General features: G+C 37.7%; 1 protein-coding gene and 1 pseudogene across 4 annotated transcripts in view; both read left to right on the forward strand.

The window, feature by feature from the left end:
• Window positions 1-18,696, forward strand: part of DCAF17 (DDB1 and CUL4 associated factor 17) — a 34,517-nt gene that overhangs the window by 9,056 nt on the left and 6,765 nt on the right. The window contains exons 4-10 of one of the 3 annotated variants that reach the window (XM_084892335.1): window positions 4,474-4,610; window positions 6,165-6,243; window positions 7,580-7,669; window positions 10,068-10,172; window positions 10,465-10,570; window positions 12,997-13,139; window positions 16,694-16,803. In XM_084892335.1, the coding sequence (XP_084748461.1) occupies window positions 4,474-4,610; window positions 6,165-6,243; window positions 7,580-7,669; window positions 10,068-10,172; window positions 10,465-10,570; window positions 12,997-13,139; window positions 16,694-16,803 (770 nt within the window). The remainder of the gene's footprint in view (window positions 1-4,473; window positions 4,611-6,164; window positions 6,244-7,579; window positions 7,670-10,067; window positions 10,173-10,464; window positions 10,571-12,996; window positions 13,140-16,693; window positions 16,804-18,696) is intronic. The other 2 variants (XR_014795745.1, XM_084892336.1) reach the window with 2 other exon arrangements.
• On the forward strand, window positions 391-1,685 carry LOC311626663 (tRNA (cytidine(32)/guanosine(34)-2'-O)-methyltransferase-like; annotated as a pseudogene). The gene has a single exon. The product of its transcript is annotated as a tRNA (cytidine(32)/guanosine(34)-2'-O)-methyltransferase-like (transcript).

An 18,696-nucleotide genomic window follows, 5' to 3' on the forward strand; every position in this document is an offset into this window, starting at 1 on the left:
TAGTGAGTATTTTTCAAAATACTATTTTCATTAAGATGTTAATATCTTATAGTTGCTAAAGCAGTTTGGAGGAAATGGGTTATAGACAAGTTTGGGGTATTCTGACTTCAAACGTTAAACAAATTTATAGAATTACTTCTCAGAGCCTTTAATAGTAATAATACTTATAATAATTCTAATGTGGACAAGGTGACGGGACACGCGCTGTAAGTTGGGGTCAGTCCGGACCTCGTGCATTCCTCAATGGCAGGATCGCCCGCCGCAGTAGCCCGATCTCAGGATGCGCTATCGGCGCTCCAAGCAACTAAGAACAGAAACTGAGGCACTGAGCTCCTGTGATTTCCCACCGGTCGGCTCAGGCTGCCGGCGGACCGGACTCCCCACGTGGAAAGCTACGGTCGGCCCTGGGGCCCGGAGGGCAGCTGGGCACCAGGACTGCACTGTCCCGCTCGCGAGGGAAGGAGGAAGTTCGCCGTCGTCCCTGCAGCTGGCAGTCTGGCCGGCTGACACCGGGGAGGCTGCAGACCCAGGCCCCTGGGCAAACTGTGCGAGATGGGACGGACGTCGAAGGACAAGCGGCATGTCTACCACCGCCTGGCCAAGGAGAACGGCTGGCGTGCCCGCAGCGCCTTCAAGCTGCTGCAGCTCAGTGAGGAATTCCGGCTCTTCCGGGGTGTGACGCGGGCAGCTGGAGCCAGGTGCTGAGCCAGAAGATCGGGAGTCCACAGGGCTCCGGCCATGTGGTGGCTGTGGACCTTCAAGCTATGGCTCCGCTCCCAGGCGTGTTACAGACCCAGGGGGACATCACCCAGCTGTGCACTGCAGAGGACACATCCGGCTCTTTGAGGGCCGCCCCGCGGACCTAGTGGTGTGTGACGGGGCTCCCGATGTACCTGGCCTCCGTGATGTGGATGAGTATATGCAGGCCCAGCTTCTCCTAGCCGCTCTGAACATTGCCACACACGTCTTGAAGCCAGGGGGCTGCTTTGTAGCCAAGATCTTCCGAGGCCGGGATGTGACACTGATCTACAGCCAGCTGCGTGACTTCTTTTCCAACGTGCTCTGTGCCAAGCCCAGGAGCAGCCGGAACTCCAGCATCAAGGCCTTCGCCGTCTGTCAGGGTTATGACCCCCCCGGAGGGCTTCCTGCCAGACCTGACCAAGCCCCTGCTGGACCACTCTTACGATCCAGATCTCAACCAATTAGATGGACCCACCCGCATCATTGTGTCATTTGTAGCCTGTGGGGACCTGAGCTCCTATGATTCCGACCGCAGTTACCCTCTGGACCTGGAGGATGGCTCAGAGTACAAGTACACGCCCCCACGCAGCCCCCCATCTCACCGCCATACCAGGGAGCCTGCACGTTGAAGAAGGGGCGGCTGGCCAAGGAGATCCGCTCCCAGGACTGCCCCAGCAACACAGTGGACACATCGCCCCAGCCCCTGGCTGCCCCACAGAGCCACACCCACGTGGCCTCTGAGGTGGAAGACAGTGAAATGAATTGTTCACCTTAACACATCAAGCTGGCAGTCTGCGACAACTTGGAAGCTGTTTGCCCTCAGGAGAGCCAGAACTTGTGTTAATGAACTTGTTTTTCAAATATCTCGTCACTGGGCTTCCAGTGGGAACCTGCAATGAACAGCAGGAGCACAGCCAGGAAAGAACATCATGGAATGTTCATCTGGCCTACAGAGGGGGTTCCTGACTGAGATCTTACCTCTTCTCTGAATCTTCCCAGGGGTATCCAGGAATTTGATGGAGGAAAATAGTACATCTTTATTTTCACTAATATGACTAACATGTAGCTATATTCCCAAATATGAATTTCTAGCAGTAAATCATGATTATAAAAGCAGTGAATGCAACTTTCCTGCCAAACCAAATCAGATCAGTTCGTTTTTATAGTAGACATTGCATCATGAAATATTGTTCACATTCGTCACTAATTGGAATCATGGGATATCTTATAGTTTGATTTATTAATAAAAATGGCCTCTATTATTACAAAAAAATAATAATTCTAATGTGCATAGTGATTATCAAGCTACTTTTCCAAACTCTGGATCATAGAACTTTTTTTTTTAGGTATATTTCTTTTTTTCTTTTCTTTTTTTTTCTTTTTGTTAACCCTCACCTGAGGATATTTTTCCATTGATTTTTAGGGAGAGAGGAGGAGAGAGGGAATGACAGAGAGAACTATGGATGTGAGAGAAACACGTTGATTGGTTGCCTCCTGCATGCACCCAGCCCAGGCCTGGGCTGAGGAGGAGCTTGCAACCGAGGTCTGTGCCCTTGAGTGGAACTGTCCCTTCAGTCCACAGGCCAATGCTCTATCCACTGAGCCAAACTGGCTAAGGCTAGGAATATTTATAAATAATAGTGTTTAATGGGATCAGTGTAATAAGAAAACACTTAGGAGCCAAAACCGGTTTGGCTCAATGGATAGAGCGTCAGGTTGGGGACTGAAGGGTCCTAGGTTCGATTCCGGTCAAGGGCATGTACCTTGGTTGCGGGCATATCCCCAGTAGGGGGTGTGCAAGAGGCAGCTGATCGATGACTCTTTCTCATCAATGTTTCTAGCTCTCTATCTCTCTCCCTTCCTCTCTGTACAAAATTAATAAAATATATTTTAAAAAAAAGAAAAAGAAAAAAGAAATACACTTAGGAAACACTACAACAAATTAATCATATCTTTGAATCTGGTTGGTTGTTCTTTAGGGAAAATAGAACTCACAATATGTGACCAAAAATAAAGTTTAAAGGATAAGAAGGCTCTACTTTGAATTTACCATTAAAATTATTAAAACAAACAAACAAACAAACAAATACACTGTTTTTACATAGAATTGTATATTTCTGTAGCTGCTGCTTTCTTTTTTTCCTGGACATGCTTTTTTCTGTTCACATTAAGGCTCCATTTTAAAAATCAGAAAGCTTTAAATCTATGTTTTCTTCCCCAACTCCTTATTGAAACCTAAAAATAACCATTGTGCCCCAACATAGAAAGCCTTTTGTATCCATTTTCATTGGTGCAGGGAGGATGAGGACAAATTTTTTAATTGAGAAAAGTTTTGAAGACACTAGTACAAAGCACCTAAAAATTTAGAGCAGTCCTATAAAAATACAGTTTCAGGTAACTAAATTCCTAGCGTCACTTCTTGTTAAACATTTTGTTCTCATTTGAAGTGAAGATTTTCCATTAAGAAAAATTAAGAAACATGTTGCATTGTTTTTAACATACTGATGCGAAACTATATTTAAATTAGCACCATTCTTTTCTGAGACAACCTACGAAATATAACTTTTGGTTTAAGAAAATAGCTCAAACCTATTGTATATGCTCCTTCATATTTTTTTAATAGGCAAGGTATAAATACTACATTTTTAAAAACTTAAAAATCTCTATGAGATGATGCTTATATAACACACCATATAATTAAAAAAAAAAATTGATGTGTAAAGTACCTCTTATTTCTTTTTCTAAGATTTGAAAGGGAAGACAAATTTCTGTGACCATGTATAAAATAACTATGCCTTCATTTTTTTTCTGTTCTCTTACTGCCTGGATCAATTTTTTTCTGTTCTCTTACTGCCTGGATTAAATACTAGATTAATTTTAACTTCCCTATTTTGAACTCTCCTCCTAGAACTTCCTTTTTATTCCACAAATCAAATAGAAGCCTTTGCTTTTTTTGTCTTCCTGTCCTAGACTTCCACCTGGTGGTAGCTCTGCAGTGGCAGGTGCACCAGGCAGCTAATCTCTTCCTTTGTGGGGTGCAATTCCTTGATGACGTAGGTTATCTTTAAACCAGGTCTGTCTTCTGTTCCCATTGGACTGCCTGGATTCTGGATTATAGCTTTTCATCCTGAGTTAGAGTAGAGCCACAGTGACTAATGGGATAATTTGCTCTTTTGCCATTTTGACTTCTGTCAAAAGGAAAACACGTCTTAGAAATGTCTCTTCTAATGATGACTCTTAATTGCTATGCTATTCTATATGGCCTTAAAAACTTGTTACTATTGTTATCATCCTTATCACAGCAGCAGTATTAGAAATACTCCAACTATCATGATGATTGGTTAACATTTGTTGAATACTTAATGATAAATAATAATAATACATTATTTCATGTACTGTTTTAGTACTTATATGAATAGGCTCACTTAATTAAGTTAATGATAGAAATAACTATACCCACAAATTGTATTCCTGAAATCTATGTAATTTTATTAGCCAATGTCACCCCAGTAAATTTGATTTAAAAAAAAATAAATAAATAAAATAAAACAATTACCCACAATTTATTTTCCCTTGTCTTAATTCTTTATTTGGGTATTTGAGCATTTACTATTATTTCTTTGATATGCTTATTTGACTATTTCTTTAGTGCTGAGCTGTTCTCTTTGGGCATTGAGTACTGCAGATTGTTCATGGCCAAGTAGTTTTTACTTTTCCATCTCATTTTTTTAGGGTGAAATGCTGCCCAATTCATCAGATTATAAATCCTCACTCATAGCACTGACAGCCCATAACTGGCTACTTCGTATATCAGCAAGTACGGGAAGAGTCCTTGAGAAAATATACCTTGCTTCGTATTGCAAATTCAGGTATTATTTGTGACTTTATTATTCAAGATTTTATTATAAAAATTTGAGACTGTGGCCCAGGAAATTCAAAGCAAGTTTGTGTGTGTGTTTTAGTTTTCCATTGCATACCTAGATCTCAATTTATATATTCTTTTTTTCTCTCCTCATGACTAAATTTGAAGTTCTGAGAATAGAGAGTCTTTATAATTTTTTTTGTATCCTTATCAGTAGCTAACTTGTAGTAGTTGGCAGATAAACTTTAAAAAGTCTTGTGTTTTTCATCTATAATATTAAAAGCATAATATGCTAATTAATATGCTAATTAGACCGGACGTCCTTCCAAATGACCTGGAGGAAGCCAGTGCTGCTGCAAGGGCCGAGCCCCTTGCACAAGTTTCATACAACAGGCCTCTAGTCTACAAATAACATTCTATATGTAAGATGCACTTTGGTAGATTGTCCTGAAGGCTAGTCTGTTTCAGTTAAATTACCCACCTAGTACAATCTAAGAACTATTATTTTAACAACTAGTTTTATAAATTAGATGTAAATTTTTGAAGTATATGCATTCAAAATGTGAAAGTAATATTTTTATACTTTATATAAAATAGTTATTTTGTTTTCTAAGTTTGAATACTGTTAGCTCAAACAATTTTCATCAAACTCAGAAGGATTAAAGTTATATATTTTTATAAGAATATTTTCACATAAGGATTGGGAGGGAATTCTTTTAGCTATTTATTTGTTCTTTTAAATAAATTGCTTTGCTTTTATAATTTAAGTAATTAAAAAACTTAACATATGACTGGCTGGTGTGGATCACTGGGTCAACCCATGAACCAAGAGGTCACCAGTTTGATTCCCAGTCAGGGCACATGCCTGGGTTGCAGGCTCAATCCCCAATAAGGGGTGTGGGGGTGGGGAGTGCAGGAGGCAGCTTATCGATGATGTTTCTCTCATTGATGTTTCTCTCTATCTATCTCACTCCCTTCCTCTCTTTCTAAAAATGAATAAAAACAGTCCAGAGAGCATGGCTCAGTGGTTGAAAATCAACCTATGAATCAGGAGGTCACGGTTTGATTCCCTGTCAGGGCACATGCTCAAGTTGCAGGCTCGATCCCCAGTGTGGGGTGTGCACGAGGCAGCCAATCAGTGATTCTCTATCATCATTGATGTTTCTATCTCTCTCTCCCTTTCTCTTCCACTCTGAAATAAATAAAAATATATTTTAAAAAATAAAATAAAAAACAATAAAACAACCCTAAGTGGTTTGGCTCAGTGGATAGACCATCGACCTGTGGACTCAAGGGTCCCAGGTTCGATTCTGGTCAAGGGCATGTACCTTGACTGCAGGCACATACCCACTAGGGATTGTGCAGAAGGCAGCTGATTGATCTTTCTAGTTCTCTGTCTCTCGCACTCCTCTTTGTAAAAAAGTCAATAAAATATATATTTTTTTAAAAATTAATAAAACATTTTTTAAATATGACAAAATATATATTATATTTTGATTTAAGTATAAGAAAGCCTCTCTTCACCCCCAAATGAATAAACTTTGCTTCATTCTTTTAAAAGATACTTGAGCTGGGACACTCCTCAAGAAGTCATCGCAGTCAAATCAGCTCAGAACAAAGGCTCAGCATTGACCCGGCAGGTAGGCATCTTTAAACATTCCATAAGACGAAGAATTTGTTTTTTCCGTAGGAGTTTGTCTGCTGATTTGTTATAAAAGAACTAATGATCTTTGTTTTCTGAAGCATGCTATAAAAGTTGTTTACGCCCTGACTGGTTTGGCTCAGTGGATAGAGTGTCGGCCTGCGGACCGAAGGGTCCCAGGTTCGATTCAAGAAAGGGAATATAGAGCATTATAAACTGATGAACCAAAAGTCAGATATAAAGACAGTAAAGCAACAAGCAGACTGTCAAATTAAAGTGGGGAGGGTAGGGAGATCTGGGGGAGATAAGAGATCAACCGAAGGACTTGTATACATGCATATAAGTACAACCAATGGACACAAAACTCTGGCGAGGGAGGGTATGTATGGGGGGGGGGGCAATGTTAAAATATGTACACAGATAATAATTTATAATAAATAATAATAAATTAATAAATAAATTAATTAATTTTAAAAAAAGAAAGAAAAGAAAGGGAATGTACCTTGGTTGCTGGCACATCCCTAGTTGGAGGTGTGCAAGAGGCAGCTGATTGATATTTCTCTCTCATTGATGTTCCTAACTCTCTATCCCTCCTTTCTTCTCTGTAAAAATCAATAATATATATATATTTTTTAAAAGTTGTTTACCACATATTTCAGAAATTCCCTTTAAACCACTCTGGGCTAGTACAGACTGTTTTACATTCCATAGTAGAAAGAAATTGACTGGATCTTGTTCTTTAAAGTAAGGAAGCCATCTTCTTCAAGCAGAGAATCACTCAAGCTTTTATTGTCGATACCCTTTTCTTATTTCATATATGGCAGAGTAACACTGCTTTTAAATGATATAACCATGATAACCTTGTGTCTTTCAGTTAGGCTCTTTATTATTTGAATTCCAACTTACAATATTATTCATTAATATTACATTAAAATATAATGTATTAATTTTATATTAACATAAACATATAATTTATAATATAATATAGGGATGTATTATACAATATATAATATGTGTTTTGTTTTACAGTATAAAAATGTTTTTGTATAGAATATAAAATATATTTTGTTGCTAAGAAATGTTTAGTTTTATATTTACTTTTATAAGTTTTGTGTGTAAGTGCATATGTGTGATTGAAGGGTGACCATTTTAATGGACATATTTTGAACATGTATGAATCTCTGTTTAAATAGCTCTAGTGTAGATAGATGGTTATTTTTGATTCATGAAAACATCTATAACTGATGCAAAGACGGGTGAATGTTTTCAGCTCAGGAAACAGTGTTTCTGAAATACCCTTCAGAGCTGCCTGTAACTTTAGTCTTTCCTTTTAGGCAGGCCTTCCACAGCCAGTCCTGCTGTACCTTGCAGTGTTCCATGTTCTCCCTTTTTCACTCATAGGGATTCTGGAGATCAACAAAAAGGTAAGCGCTCATTTCTGATTTAATTATTTGTTTATTAGGTGTGATTAGAAATGTTCCCCTGACTATGAAAAGCTTGCTGACCTAGTTTATTTTCTTTCAAAATATATGAGAACATTTAACATGGGAAGAGAGCCTAATCATTCCTTCATCTTTCTGCATGCTTTTATGTCTCTCGTGTTGAAAGTGTTGAATAGTGGTCATTAACAAATCACTATTTTATAAAATTATGAAATGAGTAAGGTATTTTTCCAGAGGACTATTCCCATTAAATAAAGGTGAAAAGCTGCAACAAAAAAGCCTCATTTTAATTGCAGAGTATATAATACATCTAAAACTTATGATACATAAACAAGTCTTATAATTTATGTACATTTCCAACTCATTAAGTTTTATGTTTTATTGTTATTGCCATTCTTATTGGTTTGTGAGTGGTAATATGGGAGGAAAGAAGGACAAATTTCCTTTGAGTAAAGGAATCAATAGCCTCTCAATAGAGAACAGATATTGAAGGTTCACTAGTATTCATTAGCAAACAAGATGAATGTATTTTTTTAAAGTTTATATTATATAAGCATAATATACTAAATTGCATAAAGGCTGAAGAATGATAATCATTAATTGTTTTGTTATCAAGCACTTTGAGCATTTATGACATTATAGCATTAGCAGGCAATAAATGGAGGAACTGGAATTTTAAACTAAATTTGACTCCAAATTACAAACCAAATTTTAAAATAGAGTGGCTTTTTTATTATAGCACTCAGTAATTGAAACTATCTTTGTATCACGCAAACATAGTGGGGACTCAGGGTCAGTAAAAAAAAAGTCATGAGCTAGTGAAGATCAAAGCAAACTATAATTTACCTTCTAAGAGATAACCAAAACACATAACTCATGAACATAATTGTCCTCCTTGTGCTTGTAGATTAAGTAATTGTCTATTCTAATTACAGTCTACAGCAGGAATGAACATGTAATAAAGTCATAAATTGTTTCTATTCATTCTCATATGTCTAAGATTATCATTTGAGGAATATGGGTTCAATATGCTTACTTGGAATTGAAGTATATCTTTCACTTACCATGCATGATCAGGCTACCCAGGGTCCAGAGTTGGAATGTACTTTAAGCTATTTATTGGGGTAGTAAGTCTTTACTAAGTAACTTGTCTTGAATAGAAATAAAAAACACATTTTCACTTAATCTCTATTCTTTTTTAAAAATACTATATTTTATTGATTTTTTCAGAGACGAAGGGAGAGAGATGGTTAGAAACATCAATGAGAGAAACATCCATCAGCTGCCTCCTGCACACCCCCCACTAGGGATGTGCCCGCAACCAAGGTACATGCCCTTGATCAGAATCAAACCTGGGACCTTTCAGTCTGCAGCCTACGCTCTATCCACTGAGCCAAACTGGTTTCAGCTCTATTCTTTTATTGCTGTAAATATTTGTCTATGCTAGCTTTTGTTAAATATTAAAATAGGCATAGGATCAAGTTCTTCATCAGAACTTCTATGGAGAATCATGACCAAGTCCACTGCACAGAAACAGAAAGGGAGCAATGAACCAAAGTCTTACTTGAATTAGCTAGATTAATGGCTCAGAAGGTGGTTAGTCTTTAACTTGTTTGATTTTTACATGACTGAAAAATTAAACACTACCAAAGATTAAAAGAACAAGGTAATGATAGAGATCTGGAGCTGGCTGTTTCTTATTAGAATTACTTTTTAGATCCAATCTCTCCCCCTCTAGTTAGCTAAAAAATTAAGTCTATCAATAACATTTTAGCATAAAGAACAGGTCCCTGGCAGGCTATGCATGGTAGAGTAAATATTTATTTAGAATTAGATGGATTCGTGTGAAGCTATATCCATGAGGAATACAATTTGTCATTAAAAGATATTGACAAGCCGAAACCGGTTTGGCTCAGTGGATAGAGCGTCGGCCTGGGGACTGAAAGGTCCCAGGTCCGATTCCGGTCAAGGGCATGTACCTTGGTTGCGGGCATATCCCCAGTAGGGGGTGTGCAAGAGGCAGCTAATCGATGACTTTCTCTCATCGATGTTTCTAACTCTCTATCTCTCTCCCTTCCTCTCTGTACAAAATCAATAAAATATATTTTTTTTAAAAGATATTGACAAAACTGAAGCAAATGGATGAAGCAGATGAAAGCTACTGCATCTCCATTAGTGCTTCAGTATGAGACTCCAGTGGCTTACCACTCATCCCTAATAACACCTTAATTTCAAGTTTCTAAATTATAATTATCTTATGATATGAGGCAGCAGTGTTGTAGTGGTAGCCTGAATATTATGCAAACACATAAACCGCTGTGAGCACTCAGAGGATTGGCCTTCTGGTCTTTTCTCAGGTGATATCTGCCTTTCCCCTCAGATTTTCGGGAACGTTACAGATGCCACCTTATCTCATGGAATACTGATTGTGATGTACGGCTCAGGACTGGTCAGACTCTATAGCTTTCAAGCCATCACTGAACAGGTAGAGAAAACTGGAATTTGCCTATTTTAATTAACTTGAAGTTTGGACTGAGGTATGGTGTTTTTAATGACATGCCTTTAAAGTAAGACTCTTGTGTAAATTTCTAGTCTACAAAAATTCGGGAAATGCACAAAGACAAAATAACCTTTAATAGAGGGGTGGGAAGATAAACATAAAGGCCTGAATAAATACAGACATTTTCTGTCATATATGTGTGAATTTAAATTTTTCTCTCTCCAGACAGCAATAAGTAGGTGCTAAAGACACCGTTTTTGTTTTGTTTTGTTTTTAGTTCATGCAACAGAAACTTGACTTAGGGTGTGCATGCAGATGGGGTGGGACTGCTGGAACTGTGGGAGAGGCTCCTTTTGGCATTCCTTGTAATATTAAACTCACAGGTATGGCTACTATATAGTATTTTTTCACCTTTAAAAATAAGTAGTCGTGTCAGTTATTAATTGTAATCACCCAAATGTTTTTCTTATAATTTAATTACAAACTCAACTCATTTACCCTTATACAGCATATTGCTATTGAATACATGTCAAGAAAAATCTATCAGCCGAAACCGGTTTAGCTCAATGGATAGAGCGTCGGCTTGGGGACTGAAGGGTCCCGGGTTCGATTCCGGTCAAGGGCATGTACCTTGGTTGCGGGCATATCCCCAGTAGGGGGTGTGCAAGAGGCAACTGATCGATGACTCTCTCTCATCGATGTTTCTAACTCTCTATCTCTCTCCCTTCCTCTCTGTACAAAATCAATAAAATATATTTTTTAAAAAAAAATCTATCATTCATTCATTGAACCGAAGGCTTGGAGATGCTGGGCCTTGCTTGGCCAGAGATAAATGACCTTTCGCAAGTCACTTGACCTCCCTAGTCTGGATTTCCTTATCTGCAAAATGATGAGTTGCAGCAAATGTTACTATCTTTGCCCCCTCTTCACTTACTGTTTTGCAATTATACAATTTTACCTACTTCTAAGAAAGGTATTTTCCAAGGAAAATGTAATTACCATTCTATCTGAATATAGAGCTTAGACATAGAAAGAACCTTCTAGTATATTTAATGATTGACAAAGCACAAAAAAATAAAATTATATTCAGTTCTGTAAATATAATAAAAATATTTAACCAGCTTATCAAATTCAGCAGTGTAGGTTAAAAGAAATAAACCATGACTGACCAGAGTTTATCTTGGGAATACAAGGATGTGATTTAATATTTGGGGAAAGATATTAAAATCACATGAGTAAACATTTAAATATGTTTTTATTGATTTCAGAGAGGAAGAGAAAGGGAGAGAAAGACAGGAACATTAATGGTGAGAGAGAATCATTGATCGGCTGTCTCCTATACGATCCACACTGGGGATTGAACCGGCAACCCAGACATGTGCCCTGACTGGGAATCAAACCCTGACCTCTTGGTTCATAGGTCAGTGCTCAACCACTGAGCCACATCAGCCAGGCAAAGCAGTTTATTTTTACTACAGAAAAAATAGAAAATGAAATTAAATGAAATAGAGAAAATTTAAACACTGAGAGTTCTACCGTATGGTGATAACTGTCACCTATGGATAGCAGTAAATTGTGTTTATGAAGAGGCCTAATAGAGCACACATTTCTAAAATAACATGAGTAAGTGGTCTCCCTAAGATCAGCCCTTTACTGACAGTGGTGGCCTCAGAAACCAAAGATTAAACTCTCAAGTAAAAGGGTAAAAAAGGAATCATAGATGAGCCACTTGCTCAAGCAGACCATGTGGTGCTTCACAAGGCTGCCCAAAAGGAATTCTGATCTTCTGAAGATGCTGTGCCTTCCACTTATGTATTTCTGTACGAGTAAATCCGTTACCTCTACCTAAAATTAATTGTCATTGAAGAAGACTTAGAAACATATGTGGGCATCCCTCAGGGATACTGTGAGTTCAGTTCTACACCATCACAATAAAGCAAGCACAGGCATACCTCAGAGATATTGTGAGTTCAATTGCAGACCACCATATAAAAGCAAGTATCACAATAAAGTGAGAATCTTTTTGCTGGTGGAGGTTCTTGCTTTCAGTTTATAAAAAATGCAGCACCTATGAAGCACAATAAAGCAACATGCAATAAAATGAGGTATTATTTTATTTCTCATGTACTGTCAATCTCCAAAAGACAGTGACTGACTGGATGTATCTAAACTACCTTAAAGTTAACTTGTCTAATAATAATATAGTAGTACTGGCTATTCTTTAAAAAAAGCTTCCATTGTGACAGGGCTATCCTAACTGCTTCCATTCATTGTACTAATATCACTTCCACCCTGGAAATCTAAGCAGGGCTGCTCTGTAAGGTTTGGTAAGTTTAACCTGTTAGTCTAGAAGATTATGGAATATGTCTTCTTCACGTTTAAAGGAATTATTAGACCTAATTATCTTGCAGGATTGTTATGAGAGTTGGAAATAGTATCTAACCCAGTCTTGTACATGGCAGATGCGTCGTAGTAAATGGCAGCTGCTTTTATTGGCTGTACTTTGTCATTTTTCCATCATAAGCACCTTCAGCCCACTTTTATCTCCACTCAACTACAGGTCACACTTACCCCGAAACAGATGCGTAGAAGGTTGACTCATAGCCTAACATTTGTTTTCTACCAACTTTCTCTTCTCTTAGCAATAAGCCTGTTTCCTGGTTGTTTTTTATTTTCTTGAACACAGTAATTCTTCATTAGTGGGAACTCATAGATGATGCATGCAAAGAAAGGTTGAACTCAGTTAATGAATGTTCCAAAGCTACCAGAACAGAGAAAGCTAATAAATTCCTTTTGCCCATGTCTACAGACACGCCACCACTGCTCTTTGAGGTGTCCTCCCTGGAGAATGCCTTTCAGATTGGAGGCCACCCTTGGCACTACATCATCACACCTAATAAGAAGAAACAGAAAGGAGTTTTCCATATTTGTGCCCTTAAAGACAACTCCTTGGTAAAGCATGAGTGATCAGACCTTTCAGCAGTAAATTCGTATCAGAAATTCTTTTTTTCTCTGCTTCTCTAATAGGTTCACACTCCTGAGTTACTTTTTGTTTATTAATTTGTGAATAATGTGTAATACAGAGGAGTACAAAGAACATAGCAAAAGCTTGTGTGCCCTACTGGGAATTTAAAAGCATTAATATTTGAAAATTCTTAGGGCACCAGAGATCACTTAGGTGTTTTTTCTTACCTGTCTCCCAGCAGGGGATTCCATGCTTCATGGGGGGAATCAACAAATATGTTCAGGCTGCCTCTGAAATTGCTGGTGGAATGTGTTGTTGGTTCTGCTTTTTCATGGTCTGTTGCTCTTTGCTTTCCAGAACATAACCAGGTAAAATTCTGGCGTTCACAATGTAAGCCATGAAACACTTTGACCTTTCAAGGCTGTTCTTAAATTATTTATGGCAAAATAAGAAAAAATGGTACATGGTAAGACTAAAGAAATTTCTATCCATTAAATCTATTTTTCTTCATTTAAGAAGTAATTTAGGCATTGATTTATCAATTAATAAGTATCATTTAAGGCCAAGTATGTGCCAGACATGGCTGGGACACATTTCCTTCTCTCAAGTTGTTTACATTCTCAAAAAAACACACACAAATATGTAGATAAATTAGCTGCTGTTTGTTAAGTACAGTGATTGAGAGAAGTGCAAAAAAAATGAGTACACATTCCATCTTTGTTTTGTATTGCTGGTTTAGTTTTGTTTATTTCTGAAACTCTTGATAAATCAAATGAATTTTTTTGAGGCAGACTCAGATTATTCCACACCCATCTCTCTCAGGATCTTGCTCAGTTGTTGTTGGGTCCAGAGGCTTCTAGAGTTCAGGTCACCGTTTTCCAAGCTGAAGATCGGCACAGTCTTGGGTTCATTTATCTATTTTTCTTGATGTATGGCCACCAGGGAACACTATGTACATTGTCTTCTGGTTTTCTTTTTGCAGGATTATGGTTCCCTCTGTTTTTTCATTTGCATACCTCATATAACAGCTCCTGTTTGGCCCCGCCCAGTGACATCCTCTTTTACGATGCATTCTTGAGGGGCAGTTCCTGTCATGACAAGTCTGGTTTGATTGTTCACCTCCCAACCAGAGGACATCCTTCAGCTGACAGGACCTCGAGTATCTCTTTTTTATTTAACTTTTTCTTTCAGTCCAACTTTACACAGTTCACATTGTGGAAATTTAGTACATACTCTTCTTACTTAAGAACTGATAATATATATTCTTTCGTGTGTGTGTGTGTGTGTGTGTGTGTGTGTAATATGGCTTTCAATATCCATATCAAACATGTCTGGCATAGGCTCTCCTGTAATAATTAAGATTATAACATTTAGTCAAATCTTTGTTTATTTTTTTAAAGAGTTTTTTTTAAATATATTTTATTGATTTTTAACAGAGAGGAAGAGAGAGGGATAGAGAGTTAGAAACATTGATGAGAGAGAATCATTGATCAGCTGCCTCTTGCATACCCCCACTGGGGATGTGCCCGCAACCAAGGTACATGCCCTTGTCCCAGAATCGAACCTGGGAATTTTCAGTCCGCAGGCTGACGCTCTATCCACTGAGCCAAACTGGTTTCAGCTCAAATCTTTAATTTAATATATTCATAAATAATTGCCAAATCTAGGGGAACCTTCAATCCTTTTGTTAGACAGCTTTATTGCAGTGACATAATGATACATATGCCCATTACCTTCCACCTGTCAGTCGGAAGAGTAGATAATCCCAAAGCTCATATGCATCCAAACTGAAGAATTCAGTACATGTGTCAGAGCCTTCTAATTAACTGTGCTTTAAAATCTAGCATTTGAAATAAAGTCTAGCATTTAAACAAATAATAAACACTATGAAGTTGATAATATTGCATAGTGTTTAATACAGAGATATGATATACAGAGATATCTTTTGTGTTATAGATATTATAATAAAGAGAATAATCTCCTAAAGAAAGATATGTATAATATGTACATATTTTATATTAAAGTAGCATCTGGAGCTAATGCCTTCATGGACACATTAATTTCAGTGGTTGCAACCAAGCTGCTTAATTGCATTGGTATTCTTATAAAATGTAATAATATATATAAAATAATAATGTAAAATTTCCTATGAGGATATTTATTAAATTCTGGAAATTAAAACTCATTCTCTAACTTGATATGTGTTAAATTCAAAGTTTTAGAAAAGCATGGCATGTAAAGCACTTGTGACATAGTCCCAGCCTCCTGCTCCTGTCTCATGGCTGGGCACTTTTCCTTAATTTAATTTTGGTAGCTTCTCGTGTTCATGCACATACACGGTAGGTAGGTGAATACTTCTGAGCTTTTGAATTTGCTCTCTTCTTTCTAGTAATGTTCTGCTCATCCTGGAAAGTTCAGTTTAAGCTTTTTTTCTTCCTGAAATTCTCCTCGCCGGGGTTGAATGCTTGATCACTTTGGTTTTTACGCTGCCTTATTCTTCTCTGCCTCCCCTCTTGATTGTGGGCTTCTCGATGGCAAGGATTATGTTCAATTCACGTCAAGTACAAACGCCTAGTGTGACACCTAAAACATAGCATGCTGTCAATATATGCTACTGGAATAAATTCAGTAATATTTCACAAACTTTCATGAGCATCAAATAGGAAAGATGGTATTATTTTATTTTAAATGGGAGAAATTAAAGAATTTAAATGACTTAGATAAAGCTAGTGAAGTTAATGTACTAGTATTCATGCTGATAATGGTTCCCAGTGCTCCTGTGTATAAAGCAAAACACATTTATGTGCATATGTGATAACATATCATGGAGGTGTCTTTATCTTTATTTTAATGTCTAAGTAGATTACTGTAAAATAAATGTCTCCACTGGTCTTAAAGGCTAAGCAGTATTAGACCATTTCCTCAGCATTCGAGTTTAATATCTGGCTTATCCAAGGAGGTCATATGACCTGTGTCTGAGATTTTAGGTTTGGTTACGTGTTTATTTTCATGTATCCACTCTTCTGAGTGACGGTTTATTAGGGATGTGGAAGGGAGGGGACTGCACGAGCATAATTATGGCAATGTTATAGAATAGAAAGTCCATGGACTTTGGAGTCAGATCTGCTGTTTAGTAGATGCTAAACATTGAGCAAATGATTTATATTCTTTGTTTTCTCACTCATAAAGTGGAGATAACAAAATATGCTTTGAATGTTGTAAGATCAAATGAAATAATGAATGTAAAACATAAGATGCTGACATAAATTGGGTGTGCATGAGATAAGATAACTAAGAGATTTTTTGTGAGGTATAATGTATGGTACACGATAAATCTATGAGATTTCTGAATTTAAATGTTTTGATTTCTGAAGTTTGAGTGTCCTAATTCAGCCCTTCTACACATCCCAGTTCAACTGGTTAATATTTTCTCTTCTCTGTACCTTTGACTTACTGATCTGTCACTGCTGTTAGATTTGAAAAATAAAAAATATTTTCCTTTCTTTTAATCTTTAGTCTCAATATTTTCCCCCAACTTCAGGCTAAAAATGGGATCCAAGAAATGGAATGTTGTTCTCTAGAATCTGACTGGATCTATTTTCATCCTGATGCTTCTGGAAGAATAATACATGTTGGCCCAAATCAAGTCAAGTGAGTATTTTCATTAGTTACTTTAAAATTAAAAGTAGCTTTTGGTAGCATTGACTGGGATCTTTATTTTTGTGCCAGTAACTACTGAGCAAATTATGGAAATAATTAGCTACCTATAGGGTGCTTCCTCAGAGACTGACATTTGGAAAGCCTGACTATTCCCTCAGCCTCATCATTAATGTTTGTAAATATTATCATTGAGTAAGTTCTTCATTGGATGATATATAAGTAAAGAAGATGGCAGATTGGCTCATCTTCATCAGGTCTTAGCTCTCCAGGATTATTGAAAACAAAGATGATTTGTCTTTGTTCTAAATAACAGCCTTGCCGTAGGAGAGAGAGCAGATTGTGTGAAGTAAACCTTGTTAACCCATATCTTCCAAGAGTTGCCCTCTCCTTCCTTGAAACACTCTTCATTTGGCTCCTCTGACACCACAACTCTCCTCAATGTGTTCCCCTCTCTGTGATCTGCCCTTAGTATACAAACTGTGTTAGATGTCCTCAGGACATCTCACTCTTCTTTTCTCTCTCCAGAATTCTGTATTCCCTTGGCTTCAAAGATCATGTATATAAAATTCCAAAAATGTTATCCTAGCCTAAATATCTCACACCTAAGATCATGTTAGAAATCTGGAATCATTCTTGGCACTTTCTGACCTTGTCTTTCATCAGGGTACATAAATATACTTAAATATTCACATCTATATTCATATTCTCTCTCTCTCTCTCTGTCAATACAGTTTATTTTGCTACTAAACATTTGTTAAATCTGCCTGTTCCTGCCCTTGGCCACTGTCATCATCTTGGCCAGACCATTGTCACCACTGGCCTGGACCATAGTAATTTACTAGCGTACTTACAGGACTCCAAAAATCAATTTTTGTACTTTTTAAGTCTGTTTTCTTCTCAGCAGCTAAGAGTGATTTTTAGAAACATTAACAAACACAAAAGCCTGACCATGTGAATTCTGCTCTAACCTTTTTATGGCTTCTTGTTGCTTATGGCATGGTCTGAAAGACCTTCCTCTGACTCAGCTCACTTCAGACATACTCTTTTCAGAAAGGCGAGGACCTGTTCCCTCTCTTTGGAGTTGGCTTCCCTTAGCTATTCTACCTAATATCTGTTCATATCTAATGCCTGAGCTTAAATGTCCCTTTTACACCGAGTCCTTTCCTGAAACCTTTGTTGGATTAGCTCCTCATCTTCTTTTCATTGCACCGGCTATGTAATCTTCCTCTGTAGCACTTGGAGCAATTTAAACTAATTATTTGTGTGAATATCTGTTTCAATATCCAGACTTGGAATCATGAGCTCCATAAAAACAGGGAAAGAGTCTGTTTTTCTGAAGCCTCTAATCCCAGCCCTGAGCTCAGTGCTTAGCCCAGACTGAGGTGCTCAGAGAGTGCTTGTGCATAAGAGGGAGTGTCTGCTCCACTTAATTAGTCGACTTCTCTGGACTGAGGATAAGGAGGATGACTGGACTTAATGAAATAAGGTTGTGAACTTTTATAAAAGTTATAAAAACTGTGACTCAGCTTTCCTAAACCTTACTTTTAATGTATGTTACCACCCATCTCTTAATATTAGTTTAAGAAAATGAAGTCCACAGAGAATATGTGCCCTTTGCCAGGTTTAATAGATAGGCACTATACAATGTCCGCACTAATTAAGATAGCTAGTTGAGTAATTTAAAATTAATCTGATTTCTTTGTCTCTGACAAACTCTAAGGCCTCTGGCTCTTCCTGGCCACAGTCACTGCTTCTCCCTGCTGCTCTCTTTGCCTGCACTTGAGACTTTAAGCTTTGAAAACATTGTGCTTTTGAAGCTTGTTAGTGCTGTGAACAGATTTTTGTGTGGGTGGTGAGCAAATTATTTTCTCTTGATCCACGGAA

Source organism: Pipistrellus hanaki (genome assembly GCF_964339955.1).
Source record: "Pipistrellus hanaki genome assembly, chromosome: 8".
NCBI lineage: Eukaryota > Metazoa > Chordata > Mammalia > Chiroptera > Vespertilionidae > Pipistrellus > Pipistrellus hanaki.